Raw genomic sequence first — 16794 nt, 5'->3', positions numbered from 1 at the left:
ATCAGAATTTTTTTTAAAAAAAAAAAGGTTTTTTTGGCCCCAAACTGAAATATTCTGGACAAAACCCCTAATATTTTAATTCTAAAATGCTGTCATCGTGGTTCATATTCCCTTCCTCCTCAATTGGCCCCCAGCCAGACTACATCTCCCATGATACACGTGGCTTGACACATGGGCTCACCATAGGGAAGACTGTGGTGCATCAGGGAGATGTAGTCCGGCTGAGGAATTCAGTCTGTAGAGGACAACTCCCATAAGAGGCGCCCGTGGACGGTGTGAGCCCGGTAGTGGCCCCCGGCGCGCCGGGACCGGGTCTTCTTGGAGTCAGGTTGCTTGGGAATGCAGCCCAAAGCTGGTGGTAAACTCCATCTAAGGCTAAATACTGGCACAACTCCTATCAGATCCAGTGCGGGCATTTCAGGTTCAAAATAGTTCCGTTTTTGATATTTTTCTGTAAACTCAAAATCTCCCCCTGGGTAGCCCATAGAGCTAGTTTTGCAGCAGCGCGGGAAGAAAGAAAGCCTTTCCAGACCAGCTGTGATTACTATTAAATATGAAGTCATGTCTATTAACTCACACCACTAAACCTTACCTCTATTTACTGGAGTGTTGTCTAAGGGGAAAAGGCTGTCAACACACCGAAGCGGTATTGCTTTAACTGTCCCACTATAATTAAACCAGTTCATACATGGGGGGTGGGGGGATCTGGGCCACCCCCCACTTATTGCAGCATTTGTAACCCTTGCGGAGCCATCCCAGCCACAGGTGTGACGCCACAAATAGCAACCCTCCCGTTTTGCAACTGGGTGTGGTTTCTGCCACGCAACTTGACATCTGGGTTACTTGCTACTGCCTGGTTCATGGGGTTGCGAATCAGGAGGGATGGGGTATGTGGTCAAAAACAATCCCGATCTGCTTCCTGACCAGAGTGGCCCCTTTCATTGAATATGTGAAAAGAGAGGTAAGGTTTGGGGGTACGGAGCATGCCCCCAAGCCCAAGGGGATACCAGTGTCCCCTTTGATTGATCTGCTTCCTCCTGGCTAGCATGCCCCTGAGCCCAAGGGGATACCAGAATGGCCACTTTCACTTTTTTCACTGGCTTCCTCCTTGCTTATTTCCAATGACTTGGCTGCTCATGCACCTGTCACTGGTCCATGGGGTTGCGAATCAGGAGGGATGGGGTTTGTGGTCAAAAACACTCACGACCTGCTTCCTCCTGGCTAATGTGACAAACTGATCTATTGGACGATTGCTATATCCTGAATAGTGGTGACTGGGAATGGGGGCGGGGGGCGGGGAGTGTAGCAGATGCCAATTTGAGGTGAATATTCTCTTGGCCAGATTCTACTGGGTTTATGGTGCTTTGTGCTATGGACTGGAGCAAAGTGGCTGGTGAATAACCAAGAATCTGGTTAATAATTATTCTCTAAATTCAGCTTTTTTCTTTCTCTCTCTCTGAATTATAGTAGTGTGCAAGTTGACTGGATAATGGTAATAGCATAATCTCTTGTTATAACATTGTAAACTTTACTACCTGGTTTTTATATTAAACACTTACTATACATAATACAATAAATCCCTGATGTTAGAACCTGGCTATGCCGCTGCTGTAGAAGGCTCATCACCCAGCAGCTGGGGGCCACCATGTGGGCTCGGCAGGGCTGCTGGCCACGGGGCCAACGGGTGTGGGTGGGATCTCGAGAGTCACATCCCAGGGATCTGCCCCACTCTTCAGCACTGCTCCAGCTCTGAGCTGTCTCCACTGCCTGGGACCTGTGGGGCCCCACCAGCCTCCCCAGGGAAAGAGCCACCTGGGACTGGTGCAGAGGCTGGGCCAGTCTCAGCCAGTCACAGGGGACGGCGGGGGAGGGGGGGGCGGCTCAGCTGGGTCCTGCCAGGCATGTGGGTCCTGAGGGAGCCTGGCCCGGGTAGGCTCTGCTCCTGCTCCAGCCTGGCTGATTGCACCCCCAAAGGGCCGGAGTTATCCTGCCCCAGGACCAGCTCTGGCTGCGCTGCCGGCTCAGCCTGGCAGACACAGTCACCTCCCATCAGGGCTGGCTATTGTGGCTGGGGGTTAGGGTGTGGGAGAGTAGGTCTCTAGTGGGTCTGGGGGGTGTGTGTGCTGTGCAGTGGGGGTTGAGGAGATCGGTGTGTGTTGGGGGGGCTGTGCAGTGGGGGAGATCTGTGTGTGTCGGGGTGCTGGGAAGTGTGGGGGGTCTGTGCGGGGCACTGTGCAGTTGTGGCAGTGGGGGGCACTGGGCAGTGAGGGAATCTGTGGGGGGGCTCTGGGCAGGGAGGTGCAGGGCACTGTGCTGTTGTGGGAGGACTGTGGGGGGTCTCCAGCTAGGGGGCACTGGGCAGTGAGAGGATCTGTGGGGGGGTTCTGAGTGGGTGGGGGAGTGGTCTGTGGGAGGGCACTGGGCATGGGGGTTTGTGGGGGTCTCTGGGTGGTGTGGCACTGGGTGTAGGGAGTCAGAGGGGTGCTGGGCAGGGGGGTAGCATGGTGCAGCATGGGACTGCCCCGAAGGGGAAGAAGCACGATGGGAGCGCAGGGCCGGGCGGGCCAGTGTGCGTCTGGCAGCTTCCGGTTTGTAAACAGTGCCCTTGTACTGCACTGGGTGGAACGGGGCTGTCCCTGCCGTGCCATGACCCATCTCATCTCCCATTGCCCCCAGCCAGCCCGTCGCTCTGAGGACTCTGCCCCCCTGCCCCATGTCCCCATTTCCCCCATGGTGGCTCACAAATATGGTTAGCACCAGGCCCACAAAAGGTTAATCCAGCCCTTTTTGGGGTGCAGGCTCTGGGATGCAGGAGGGTTGCAGGCTATGGGGAGTTTGAGTGAGGGGTGCAGGCTCTGACCTGGGGCAGGGGATTGGGGTACAGGAGGGGGTGCGGATATGTGGGCTCTGGGAGGGAGTTAGCAACTCAGCACGTTATATAAGAGAAATGAGCTGCAGTGAGTGATTTCATATAGACATAGAAACTGATAGAAGACACTTTTACATATTCAAAATGTGAGAGGCAGAGTTTGAGGGAGGGAGGGTCTGTACAATTCAGTCTCCTGGCTGGAGCAGTAACGTAGCCCTGCGCAGGGCTGCCCAGCGGCTCCAGCGTCCAGGAGTGGCGCTGGACAGCGTTGGAGCCACGGCGCTGCAGCGCGCCAGGGCCGCTCCCGGACGCGGCGTGCTGAGACACAGGGGTTTGGGGGAAGACGGAGGCGGGGGCAGCCTCCGATATACTCGTGGGGGCCCCTGTGGAAAATTGCCCCACTTGCCCCCCCTCCCCGGCAGCCCTGGCCCTGCATCACTTGTATAGGATAGAGGGGAGCTGCGGTGATTAAGCTGTGACAGGCTAGGAATTGGAGGCCTGTGCCTTTAAGACCCCAGTCCCAGGAACCCGCCCCCTGCTCCGGGGCTGACATGCAGCGTCCTGCGAGCAGAACGAAAACCTCCTCTGCCCCCCCCACACCCCTAGATTAGCGAGCACAGCGGGTGCCTCATCCCACGGGGCCACTGTTCCCCCCTCCCTAAACGGGGGTTTTGTCCCTGCACGGGGTCTGGCAGCGGCTCCCCCCACCCCTGAGTTTTCCCCTTCAGCCCCTCTTCTGCCGCCCGCTGCAGTAGCTTGACCCCCCCGGGCCCGTCCCTTTCTCCCCCCGGCCCAGACCCGGACGCACCCCCCCCCGGGCGTTCCCCCCCGCACCCCGCTGCCCCCCCCCCCCCCCCCCCAAGAGGCGGCAGCAAACCCTAAGCCGACGTAAGGGCAGTGGCTACAGCGAAGGTTACGGGACATGCTCAGTGCAGGCGAGCCGGCCCAGCGCACCCACAGCAGGGAAACGGGAGCAGGGTTTTGCGGGGCGGGTGCGGCGGAACTCAGCGCGGCCTGGAGCGAGGCGGTGGCGGTGAGTGCCCGGCCCCGGGGTGCAGCCAGGCGCCCTGAGGGCAGCCAAGAGCCCTCGCTCCCCCGGGCAGCCCCGAGGGCTCCAGTGCGCCCCCCCCAGCGTGTGCACGGCGGGGCAAGGGCGCTGCGTGCACCGCCCCGGGCAGCTCCTGCCCCCGCAGCCAGGCCTTCTCCCCGGCGGGGGGCAGCGGGAGGCGGGGACTCAGCAGCAGCGAGACACACGTTTCCTTTGCACCACAAAGCTCCGCAGATGAAGCTCACCTGGCCCCCTGCCCGCTGATGCGTTGGTTGGGCCGAGACCTGGGCATTCTTACAGGAGTCAGTAACTGGCCTTACTCCCAATGTCCTGGCTAAAGTCCACTGGGGATAATTTACCTTCTCCTTGACTTGCTTCCGCAGCGTCGCATTCTTCATGCTCTGTCTGAACCCATTGTGGTATTAAACTGGCTTTGTTCCACCCCCAAGAGTGGGTGAGGTGATTCCCAGGAGGATATGGGATTGAGCATCATCAGACTGCATGGCAGTTTAGGGCAGGAAACGTAGACTGCCGTCTCCAGGGGGTGCAATCAATCAATGGTACCAGCGCTCTTTACAGGGCATGGTGTATGCGCCAGTGAGTTCTTTGATGGCTGCTGAGGCCAATGGGCTAGGGACAGCACCGGAGGGCACACCCACGCACGAGCAATGCTCTGAATCCAAGCAGCAGATTCTTTCCTCCTCTGACACCCGTCATCACAAAGCTTGATCCAGTCCACCTCGCAATGCTTCGCTCCATCTACACGCTGACTCCGTCAACCAGAGCGGCACTCTGCATTCCTTTCCCAATCATCCACAGCGATGCCAAAGGACACGAAGTCCTCTTTGCAAGCATCCCCAAATCTGCGCAGTGGTCTGCCTCTCTTTCTAGACCCTTTGCGAGTTTCAGAGTACAGCACACTCTTGATCCTGTTGTCCAGCACTCGCTTGACCTGTCCAAGCCACCTAAGTCTTTTCTTACTCATGAACGTTCCCGTGAATGACATCCCAGCACGATTGAACACTTCCACGTTTGTCACGCTGTCTTGCCATCTTATTCAAAGCATTTTACACATGCATCTGATACCAAGTGGGGAATATCGGCATTCCTCTGTCCAACTTGCCTGAGGGGCCTATCTGGTAAGTGTGCTCAGAGAGCACTTACCGCATGAGCCCCTACGCGCGAGTTGACACACAACAGAGAGGGAGAGGAGTGCCTTCTTCCAACACTTTTAGCCCAGAGGTTAGGGTACTCAGCTGGGATGTAGGAGACCCCCAGTTCAAGTCTTCCCTCCAGCTGAGAGAGAAGGAAGTTGACCACCTTTTAGGTGAATGCCGTAACCACCGAGCTAAGGGATAGTCTCAAGTGGGACTCCTTCAGTCTCTTGTTGAAGCTGTTCCACAGTAGCTAAACAATGAGCGAATCATTAGGATCCAAAGCGGTATTTGGAATCTTCCTCATGTTATTTAAAACAAGCCAAATTAGTTTGTGAGGACAAAACAGATGTTCTTTTCTCACTGAGGTTTCACATAGACTTGTTCTCCCTTGCTCCATAGGTCAGAGAGATTTGATAGATGGATAATAAAATGGCGTTGGTTCCCTATGACGACAGTGCGGTCTGGGGATTGCAGAAGTTCCATAAATCTTCATCTGTGTATCACTTTGCCAGCCACACAATCCAAATCAAACAAAACTGGAAGCAACTGGGTGTAGCAGCAGTCGTATGGGACGCGGTACGTATGATTAAAATACAAATATTTCAATTTGTGCAGAACATGTGTCTGTTTCAAGTCCAACTCCTAATAATACTGAGCTTTTATGTAGTGCCTTTCATCAGTACACCTCAAAACTCTTTACAAAGGAGGCCAGTACAATTATTCCCATTTTATAGACAGGTGAAATGACATGCCCAGCAGCCTAGGAGAGCTGGCTGCAAATTTTCTGCATGAGAAGTTTTTTCCCCAATTGAAAAGTGCAAAAAAAAAATCTTTTCATGGTACATTGTCAGCATGATCAAAACTTTCCATTTTGCACAGTTTTCTGCAACATTTAAAAATTGATACTTTTGATCTAAATGTTCAATATTTTTAGATTTTGTTGTTGTTAGATTGCTAGTGTACTGGAAACTGTGTTTTCAGTAAGAAAATCCATTTTTTTGGTAGATGGAAAAATGTTGACAATTACTGCAATAGAAAGTTTAACATTTTGAAAAAAAAACCAAAAACCCACGAAAGACTTTGTGGGAAATGGGGCCACTTTCAAGACTTATCACAAAGTTGTTTTCCCATGTTTTTAACCAAGTCTTAATAATAATAAAATAATACTTCGTATTTGCATAGCTCTTTTAATCTTCAAAGCACTGGACATCCACTAATCCCCACACCACCTTGATGAGATAGTTAAGTAGCGTCATGTAGTAGCTAGAGAACCCGAAGCACAGGAGTCGTCAGTGGTCGACCTTGTATTGGAATTTAGCTGTACCTGTGTCCTAGTCCTGTGCTTTGACCACTAAATCATGTCTCTCTCTCTGATCATAAATAATGAATTTGGCAGTTTAACTGCTCATATTAATTGGAGCATATACGCTAGCACAGCTATCATTCCGTTCCTAAGGAGAAGTCTGATATTGATGAGACAGAATTTTCTATAGCAGATGCTCTTGCGAAGTCCTGATTTGGGTGTGGGAACTTGCTTCACAGTAGCTCACATTGGATTTAACTTGTACTTAAATAGAAGTGCTCTTAATCCATTACGCTCAACTGCTTGACCTTCACACACATTATGGAAGAGCATGCCGAGCATGTACCAAGATTAAACTGAACGGTTTTGGGAAGTTGTAAGAAATACGATAAAGGGCAATGGTGCAGCTCAACGGTTCTGCAATTTTGCATTCGTTTTTGCATCAACAAAAATCCTGCTTTTCCTTTCTTAGTGCAGCTGTTTCTTTTTCGGCTTCCTTCTGGTGTGTTTTGGATTTAATGAAGAAACAGGCCCATGTCATTATTTTAACCGACTTTGCAGGATTGATAGTTTGGACATTCCTCTCTGCCTCTCATCAGCCTTTGTATAACATGGATGGCAAAGTATACCTGTAGACTTGAGGTGTTTGATTGTGTCTTGCAACCTTCTCTACTGGTTTCAATCAGAAATACTGTGGTCTGGCATCACTAAATTACCCCCAAGTCTTAATTAGTCCTGTCTCTTGGTTCAGGCTGTCGTCCTGTGTACTTATCTGGAGATGGGAAGTATTGATCTACAAGGGCGCTCAGTGATTGAACTAGGAGCAGGAACTGGATTGCTGGGAATAGTGGCCACGTTATTGGGTAAGTTTTTCTTTAAGAAATCGGTGCTGCCGTAAAATTCACACATTAGGTGACAGGGCTGCTGTAACAGCCAAGCGATGTGACCGTTACTGTGATGTTTCCTCTGTGGCTCATCTTCCTTATTAGGCTTTAGAGCCTCCTGCATTATTTATTGTGGTGATGGTGCTACACCAGGTTTCTTCATAGTAGAACCCCCTTAAGGCTGCCTGCTGTTTCCATGGCAGTGAGTTCAATGGCCTCCCCTTCTTTTCTGTAGCTGTTCTCCCCCAGGGAATAAATGCTGTGCTTGTGTCCTTCAGCTTTATTAATACTTCACATTTTGTATAGTGAGCTCCATCAACAGATAGCAAAGCACTTTACAAAGATGCATAAACATTATTAACCCTATTTTGCAGGCAGGGAAACTGAGGCACAGAGCAATTCAGCAACTTGCCCAAGTTCTGTCCATCACTCAGTGGCAGGGCCAGGAACTGAACTCAGGTCGCCTGATCTAGTCTGATGTCCCATCCACGGTGCTGCGCTGCCTCCCCTTTACAATGGGTGTGCATAGTGAGTCACGGCATCGCTAGACCAACAGCGGGGCCAGTCATAAGTCTGGTATCTCACAGCCCTAGCTTTGCTTCCTGCTGTATTCGCTCATTGATTGTTTCAGAGTTTCATTAGACACCCTAGCGGTAGCACAGACTAAGAGTAAAGGTAGCCCTGGACTCCTTTGCCTGACCACCGACAGATCTTGACAGATGCTCAGTTCCACTAATATGAACTAATATTAGTTTGATTCTCGTTTGAAAAGCAACCGGTATTTGATCATTTTAAAACTAGCACCTTCTTTATCTGGGAAACTCACTCGTTCTAATTGTAATTAATTCCTGCACTGTATGTGTTAACAATACATTATTACCCCACGCCCCCCTGGGAGGCATGGATCAGCATTCACGTCGCACGCCCCCTCAGTACCCAGTCCAAGCTGGGGAGCTAATGATCCAACCAGCGGACCAAATTCAGGGATGAATCCTGGTCATGTGCCGCCTGAGGCACGTTGCGCATATGCTAAGAAGACTCCCCCCATCTTACATTTTTTTCTTACCTTCGCTGTAGCCATAGGATTTGATCCTGCAATTGGATCTGTGTAGGTGGACTTGATTGGAGCCCTAGGTGGGGAATTTTCAAAAGCATTCAGTTTAGCCTAATTCTGTACCCAGTGTAGTCAATGAGAGTTTTACCATTGACTTCATTAGGCCAATGAGTTCTTCTGCTAATTTACATCAGTGTAGAAGTGGGGTGGGAGTGGTCTGACTCTGATCCCACTGAAGTCAGTGGAGTTATGACAGTTTACCCCGGCCGAGGATCTGCTCCAGTGTGTCAATTCTTAAATTTTAAGTCATCTTTAACATGTGTTAACTAGCACAATTCTATAATCTAGTGCAAACAGCACACAAGTTTGTGTACTGCCTAAACTTGCCATGCTGATCATATCTCATTGAACTAAAATAGGACTACATTCAAGTGTAGATGTCCCTTTAGTCATAAATTCTAGCCACTATGACAGACTTCCTTTTAAAATGGAAATGAAAGGAAGGAACTCAAAGGACTACTAACTGTCATCTGTAACCTATCATTTAAATCAGCTTCTGTACCAAATGACTGGAGGATAGCTAATGTGATGCCAATTTTTAAAAAGGGCTCCAGAGGTGACCCTGGCAACTACAGGCCAGTAAGCCTCACTTCAGTACCGGGCAAATTAGTTGAAAATATCGTAAAGAACAAGATCGTCAGACGCATAGATGAACATATTTTGTTGGGAAATAGTCAACGTGGTTTTTGTAAAGGGAAACCATGCCTCACCAATCTACTAGCATTCTTTGAGGGGGTCGACAAGCATGCGGACAAAGGAGATCCAGTGGATATAGTGTATTTAGATTTTCAGAAAGCCTTTGAGAAGGTCCCTCACCAAAGGCTCTTAAGCAAAATAAGCAGTCATGGGATAAGAGGGAAGGTTCTCTCATGGATTGGTAACTGGTTAAAAGATAGAAAACAATGGGTAGGAATAAATGGTCAGTTTTCAGAATGGAGAGAGGTAAATAGTGGTGTCCCCCAGGGATCTGTACTTGGCCCAGTCCTATTTAGCATATTCATAAACAATCTGGAAAAAGGGGTAAACAGGTGGCAAAATTTGCAGATGATACAAAACTACTCAAGATAGTTAAGTCCCTGGCAGACTGCGAAGAGCTACAAAAGGATCTCAAAAATTTAATATTGATAAATGCAAAGTAATGCACATTGGAAAACATAATCCTAACTATACATATACAATGATGGGGTCTAAATTAGCTGTTACCATTCAGATATAATGGAAGTCATTGTGGATAGTTCTCTGAAATCATCCACTCAATGTGCAGCGGCAGTCAAAAAAGCGAACAGAATATTGGGAATCATCAAGAAAGGGATAGATAATAAGACAGAAAATATTATATTGCCTCTATATAAATCCATGGTACGCCCACATCTTGAATACTGCGTCCAGATGTGGTCGCCCCATCTCAAAAAAGATATATTGGAATTGGAAAAGGTTCAGAAAATGGTAACAAAAATGATTAGGGATATGGAACGGCTTCCGTATGAGGAGAGATTAATAAGACTGGGACTTTTCAGCTTGGAAAAGAGGCTACTAAGGGGGGATATGATAGAGGTCTATAAAATCATGAGTGGTATAGAGAAAGTAAATAAGGAAATGTTATTTACTCCTCCTCATAATACACCTCTACCTCGATAGAACGCTGTCCTCGGGAGCCAGAAAATCTTACTGCGTTATAGGTGAAACCGTGTTATATCGAACTTGCTTTGATCCACCGGAGTGCGCAGCCCTGCCCCCCCAGAGCACTGCTTTACCACGTTATATCCGAATTCATGTTATATCGGGTCGCGTTGTAGCGGGGTAGAGGTGTACAAGAAGAAGGGGCCACCAAATGAAATTAATAGGTAGCAGGTTTAAAACAAACACAAGAAAGTATTTTTTCACGCAACGCACTGTCAACCTCTGGAACTCCTTGTCAGACGGTGTTGTGAAGGCCAATACTATAACGGGGTTCAAAAGGAAGCTAGATAGGTCCAACAATGGCTATCTTCCATGAATCTATTAGTCAGGCTGGGCAGGAATGATGTCTCTAGCCTCTGTTTGCCAGAAGCTGGGAATTGGTGACAGGGCATGGATCACTTGATGATTACCTGTTCTGTTCATTCCCTCTGGGGCACCTGGCATTGGTCACTGTCAGAGGACAGGATACTGGGCTAGATGGACCTTTGGTCTGACCCAGTGTGGCCGTTCTTATGTTCTTATGTTAAAAAAAAAATCAAATATTTATTAAACTATAAGAACATCAGAATGACCGTACTGGGCCAGACCAATGGTCCATCTAGCCCAGTATCCTGTCTTCCAAAAACGATTTTGATCTGATAGTACTATTTTTACCATTAAACATAAATAAAACTAAATATTCCAAGTGTCAGTTGACTTAAAATCAAGCATCTCAGTAAATGTTTTCATTGTTATTCAGTAATTTTGTTAACCCTTAATGGAAACGAGTAATTGTATTCCAAAAGCTGTATCGATGGGCATCAGTTATTTGTCTTGACACTTACACTCCTTGTGCCACACAGGTGCTCATGTCACCATCACAGACAGGGAAGCCGCACTGGAATTTCTCGAGTCAAACGTTCAGGCTAACTTACCTCCCGACCTCCAGCCGAGAGCTGTGGTAAAGGAACTGACTTGGGGAAGAAACTTGGGGAACTTCTCGCCAGGAAAATTTGACTTTATCCTGGGCGCAGACATCATTTATCTGGAAGACACCTTTGCAGATCTGCTTCAGACACTGGAGCACTTGTGCTCAGAACATACTGTTATTCTGTTATCGTGTCGGATTCGCTATGAACGGGATCAGAATTTCCTGGAGATGCTGAAGGGACGATTTTCGGTACGTGAGGTCCACTACGATCCTAGTAAGGATGTACGTGTATTCAAAGCACGGAGGAGCATTCACAAGGAAGACTTTTGACTGCATTTCTTTTCTCTAATATCAAACACTACTTGAAGGTTTGCTACTATTATTTCTACTACATATACTGTACTTGTGCCGATGAGCTTAATTTCAAAGGGATCCATCCACTTATGCCACATCTGTCGCCATGGTATCTGAGCCCATTTGAAGTTTGTATGCTCCGCCCCCTCATGTATATAAGACTCATTGTCAACATTCTCATTATCACTGAGTGAGCTTAGAAAAGGTCATTTTTAGAACTGGTTTAAACTTTTTCAGCCAAGAGACTCCCTGTGAAAAATAGAGTTTAATTGAAAACAGTTGTTTTGCAGGAATATATCATTTCATGAAGGTTGTTCAGTTGTTTGGCAGAAAATTACAAACAATTTTCTTGTTTCAAAATGAACATTTCCTTTTAGTTCTCGTAAATTGATTTTCAAAATATCAGATTTTGGGGTTTTCCTCCTCTTTTCTCCCCATTTTTGCCACCAAATAGAATAAATAGAATGAAGGATGTTGAGGGTTTTTCCTTTCACTTCTTCTATTTTTTCCCTCATTGTTTCTCTCTTTCCTTGCTGTAACTTTTCAAAGCTCCCTCATCTTTGAAAAGTTCGAGTGGAAAAATGTAAACTAAAAGGTGTAGAGACAAGTAACTGTCCCAGGACATCCCATTATGGCCTAGGACAGCCCTATAGGCACCCTGCCTCGGTTTCCCTCTGAGTTCTGCCAAAATAATTCAGTCATAAGCAAAGTCTTTGAAACAATATTCCTCTTCTCCTGGAGTCTGATTTGTTCAATATAATTCAACTCCCACAAAGCTTCCTTTCTACTCTTCTTCAGATGTAGGGTCTGAGTCCGCCTTGTGACTGTGGCTTTAAAGTTTGGCCTCCCCAGCATGTAACTTACCTCGCAAGTCTGGGATCTCACAGTCCTCCATCCTGTGTGCTGGTTGACTTCTTTATCCAGCAACTCCTTAGTGTCCCCTTAGTGTCTCTCCCTTATATATCCCTAGGCTTGGCCTGACTTAGTCACATGACCAAAATCATTTTCTCACCTGGGGAGGCAAGTTAGGCTTGTCACAGGAGGACTGAGGCCCATCTCCCCTTAAAGGGCCAGCTGCAGCTATGCCATTGTAGTGCCGTAATATGGACGCTTCCTACATCAACAGAAAGTGGTAGCTAGGTCCTATGGGGTGGAGCTTTTGCCTCCCTCTTATCCTTGCTCTCCCCAACTATAGGGTGCCAGTGTGAGCCCTGGTCCTCCCACTCCCACCAGGTTCCTAGGGAGGGTGTGTGGTGTCCCTTCTGATGACCTAGCTGCATCTACTCCGGGGGGTAGGTTGACCTAACTGTGGTGCTCCGGGCATGAAATTTTTCACAACCCTGAGCGATGTAGTTAGATCAGTCTGATTGTTCAATGTAGTCCAGGACTAAGAAAAAGGAAAAAAGTGTCCAAAAATCTGAAGCCTTGGACGCTGTTCATTTTATTGCACTCAGTAGCAAAAAGGAAAAAGTGAGGGGAAAACAAACAATAGTTTGAACGTTTTCAAAAAACATTTCATGAAAATTTAAAAAAAACCCTGCAAAACTGAAACAATTTTTCTTTTTTTTTCTTTTTTCCCCACCGGCTGTAGAAACTGTGACACTGAAGTCCTGTCAATAGCAAGATATGCCAAATAGCAGGGTGATTTTAGAGCAAGAAATTTTAGGATTCACACAGAGAGTGAACATTCCTTGGTGCACCCACGTGTGTGTGTGTACACATGCACAAAAAGAAGAGATATTGTGAGATGAAGACAAATGGATTTTTAAAGACCTAGTCAGCCTTTGGGTCTCAAAGCGCGGTTATAGCATAGTGTTCTAAGCATCACCACCTCAGTTACATTATTGCCATGAAACTGCTTCTATTAGTCTGACCTGATAATTTTTCAAATAGGTTAAGGGCTCTCAGAAAGAGGATGGTGATGAATTGTTTTCCATGTCTGCTGAAGGTAGGACAAGAAGTAATGGGCTTAATCTGCAGCAAGGGAGATTTAGGTTAGAGATTAGGAAAAACTTCCCAACTATCAGGGTAGTTAAGCTCTGGAATAGGCTTCCAAGGGAGGTTGTGGAATCCACATAATTGGAGGTTTTTAAGAACAGGTTGGACAAACACCTGCCATGGATGGTCCAGGTTTATTTGGTCCTGCCTCAATTCATAGAACTGAACTAGATGCCGCTTGAGGTTTCTTCCAGCCCTATGTTTTTGTGATTTTATGATTCTCTATCCTAATTTGTTTATGTGGTTAAATCATCTGTTTTGACGACTATCCTTGAGAATTGCTGTTTCTGGGTGGGGTTTTGTTTTTTTGTAAACAGACCTCTCAGAGTCGGGTTATTCTGTTTTTAATTTGTAATACAGCCGAGGGTCCCCATGGGAGGGACCCCATCCAAAACCACCAACCAAGGTCTAGTAATGGTCCATCACAGTGATGGTATAATTTACCCAGCAGGAGAGAGCCAAGATAATACAACTGGTTGTCAAAAAATAAATAAAATAAAAGGGATTTTACTTAAACTGGAACAAACGGAACTGGATTCGACCTACCCACAATAACATTAAATAGATGAAGAATGTATATCATAAAAACATTTATAACAGGGTGTGTGTGTGTATATATATATAAATAACTTACTACTAAGTGTATTTAACTCAATATAACCCGCTAAATAAAGAAATACACCTCTACCTCGATATAACGTGACCCGATATAACACGAATTCGGATATAACGTGGTAAAGCAGTGCTCCGGGGGGGGGGGCGGGGCTGCGCACTCCGGTGGATCAAAGCAAGTTTGATATAACATGGTTTCACCTATAATGCGGTAAGATTTTTTGGCTCCCAAGGACAGCGTTATATCGAGGTAGAGGTGTATATCTATCTCTGTATGCACAGGCTATTATCTTATAGGTTGTTATTATTATGTTAGTTCAAGGTTCCCCTTTCCCCAGATAACTCGCTGGGGCCTATCTAACGCTCAAGGCAGTCTTTGAGCCCTGGAGGGATGGACTTGACTCCAGTGGTGCTCGCTTGCAGGGGTGGACATTAGACCAGACCCATGGGATCTGAAGGACCTTTGCTTCTCCTGTTCCAGTTCTCTGGCACCACATGTATCAATGTTAGGAGACAACCAGAACTGAGGATCAGGAACGGAAGCTCAGGAACTGGCCATCGAACATGGACTGACTTGACCAGCCAGCTTTAAACTAAAAGAACCTTCTTCTGTACGGCTGTCTGCCCTGCTCAACCTCAGTCACTCCACTTACTCTCGGTTTCTCTCAGTCCGGTTTCCCTCTGTCTCTCTGGCTGCCCTCTCCTCACACCCTATTTCTCTGCATTTACTCCCAGACTCTGTGTTTCTCTCTCTCTCTCTCTCTCTCTCTCTCTCTCTCTCTCTCTCTCAGGCTGCCCCCTGCCTGCCTCCGTCCACTGCCTTCCTCTTCTCCTCCAACTGTCACTTCCCATCCTTCTGAGACTAGGGGCCACCTCCTCTCCACAGCAAACTGATAGTACATTCACCCTGAACACACCCTAAATCATATATCCCCACACAAGGTCGAGTCCGTTGTTTACCATTTGTTTTGTTTCCAGGAAGTCTTACTTTTCCCTAACGGCATCATCCTTTGTATTGTGATCGTTCCTAGAAACTCCAGTAGGGTGACCAGACAGCAAATGTGAAAAATCAGGACGGGGTGGGGGGTAATAGAAGCCTATATAAGAAAAATACCCCAAAATCGGGTCTGTCCCTATAAAATCGGGGCATCTGGTCACCCTAAACTCCAGTCAAGAGCTGGGCCCCATTGTGCTACGCACTATGTGGACACACAGAAAGAAGCAGTCAGAGCTCCAGTGAGCTTACAGTCCAGCGCCGCCTTCTTGCAAAGACTCATGCACATGTGTAATGTTAACCAATGAATGAACAAACAAGTTACCAAGTTAAAACAGAATTTGATTAGAAAAAGGAATGGGGCGGGGGGAAAATAAAATCAGGAAAAGATTACATGAAAATGAAGAAGAGAGTAAAGGAGGAAAAATATGGGTGAGAAAGCAAAAGTATTCAAATATCAAAGGGCAAGCACCAATATCTCCAAATGTATTTGTAAAGCATAAAAAAGATACAGTTTCTTATTCAAAATACTTTTGTCTATTGTACGCTTAATTTATAAAGGCCCCAGTTCACAAAAGAATTTTAAGCATGTGCTTAAGTCCCAATCAAGCCTGTGCTAAGCTGTTTTCCCTGGGTCCATTTCCATCAGCTGAACTGGGGCCATAGTTCTTATTTCTCGGCATTGAAGATTACTCAGAAGTGATCTGTTAAGAATGTTAATTTTAAGCAACGAAGGAGGACGTGACCTGAAATGCACTATTCTGTGGATCTGTTCTTAGGAATATTTTCTTGTAATTCACAAGCCACAAGGTGTCACTAGAGCTGTAGACACATCGCTCAAAGAAAACCAGCATAATGAAAACAAATATTAATTCCGGTTAGGTGATGGGAAAACTGCATCTTCAATAAAAACACCACACCTCTAAATCATAAGCCATAAATTTAACAGCAAATAAAGCTCATTCTGTAAGTGAGCTTGTGGATCAGCTGAACAGTGTTAAGAAAACTGTAGAACATTCACGTTCTCTTCCCGGGTGCATGGCTGGCCTCCAGATTCTGGCTTTCAATTACCTCCCTATTAGCCTAATTTCCAGTGCTGTCCACCCTTATTCCTCTCACACCCTTCATCTGTCAGCACTGTACATTTAGGGCTTGATCCTGCAAAGAGCTTTGAACTAGGGCTGTCAATTAATCGCAGTTAACTCACGATTAACTCAAAAAAAGTAATCACAATTAAAAAAATTAATCGCGACTAATCGCACTTTTAATCGCAGTATTAAACAATAGAATGCCAATTGAAATGTATTAAATATTTTTGGAAGTTTTTCTACATTTTCAAATATATTGATTTTATTTACAACACAGAACACAATGTGGACAGTGCTCACTTCAATTATTTTTTATTACAAATATTTGCACGGCAGAAGTGATGTCACCTCATACAAGTACTGTAGTACAATCTCTTTATCCTGAAAGCGCAACTTACAAATGTAGATTTTTTTTGTTCCATAACTGCACTCAAAAATAAAACAAAGTAAAACTCAGTCCTACTTCTTGTTCAGCCAATCGCTCAGACAGATATGTTTGTTTACATTTGCAAGAGACAATGCTGTCCGCTTCTTGTTTACAATGTCACCTGAAAGTGAGAATAGGCATTCGCATGGCACTTTTGTAGCTGGCATTGCAAGGTATTTACGTGCCAGATATGCTAAACATTCGTATGCCCCTTCATGCTTCAGCCACCATTCCAGAGGACATGCTTCCATGCTGATGGCGCTCGTTTAAAAAAATGCTTTAATTAAATTTGCGACTGAACTCCTTGGGGAAGAATTGTATGTCTCCTGCTCTGTTTTATCTGCCTTCTGCCATAT

The 16794-nt window shown here is 46.5% G+C and overlaps 1 protein-coding gene across 2 annotated transcripts; it reads left to right on the top strand.

The window, feature by feature from the left end:
• Window positions 1-3832: 3832 nt before the first annotated feature.
• METTL21A (methyltransferase like 21A) lies at window positions 3833-11773 on the top strand. Of its 2 annotated transcripts, XM_026647778.2 has the most exons (4): window positions 3833-3902; window positions 5474-5650; window positions 7129-7240; window positions 10898-11773. In XM_026647778.2, exons 2-4 carry the CDS (start codon window positions 5492-5494, stop codon window positions 11293-11295), a joined length of 669 nt encoding a protein of 222 aa, XP_026503563.1. In that variant the 5' UTR covers window positions 3833-3902; window positions 5474-5491; the 3' UTR covers window positions 11296-11773. The 2 variants fall into 2 exon arrangements, with proteins under 2 accessions (XP_026503563.1, XP_026503564.1); XM_026647779.2 differs by lacking the exon at window positions 3833-3902 and having other exon boundaries at window positions 5404-5650.
• The last annotated feature ends 5021 nt before the right edge of the window (window positions 11774-16794 follow it).

Source organism: Terrapene carolina, unplaced genomic scaffold (assembly GCF_002925995.2).
Source record: "Terrapene carolina triunguis isolate 2854851 unplaced genomic scaffold, T_m_triunguis-2.0 Scaffold62, whole genome shotgun sequence".
Lineage (NCBI taxonomy): Eukaryota > Metazoa > Chordata > Testudines > Emydidae > Terrapene > Terrapene triunguis.
Note: the sequence above shows the minus strand (reverse complement) of the source record. Positions and strands in the feature narration are given on the sequence as shown.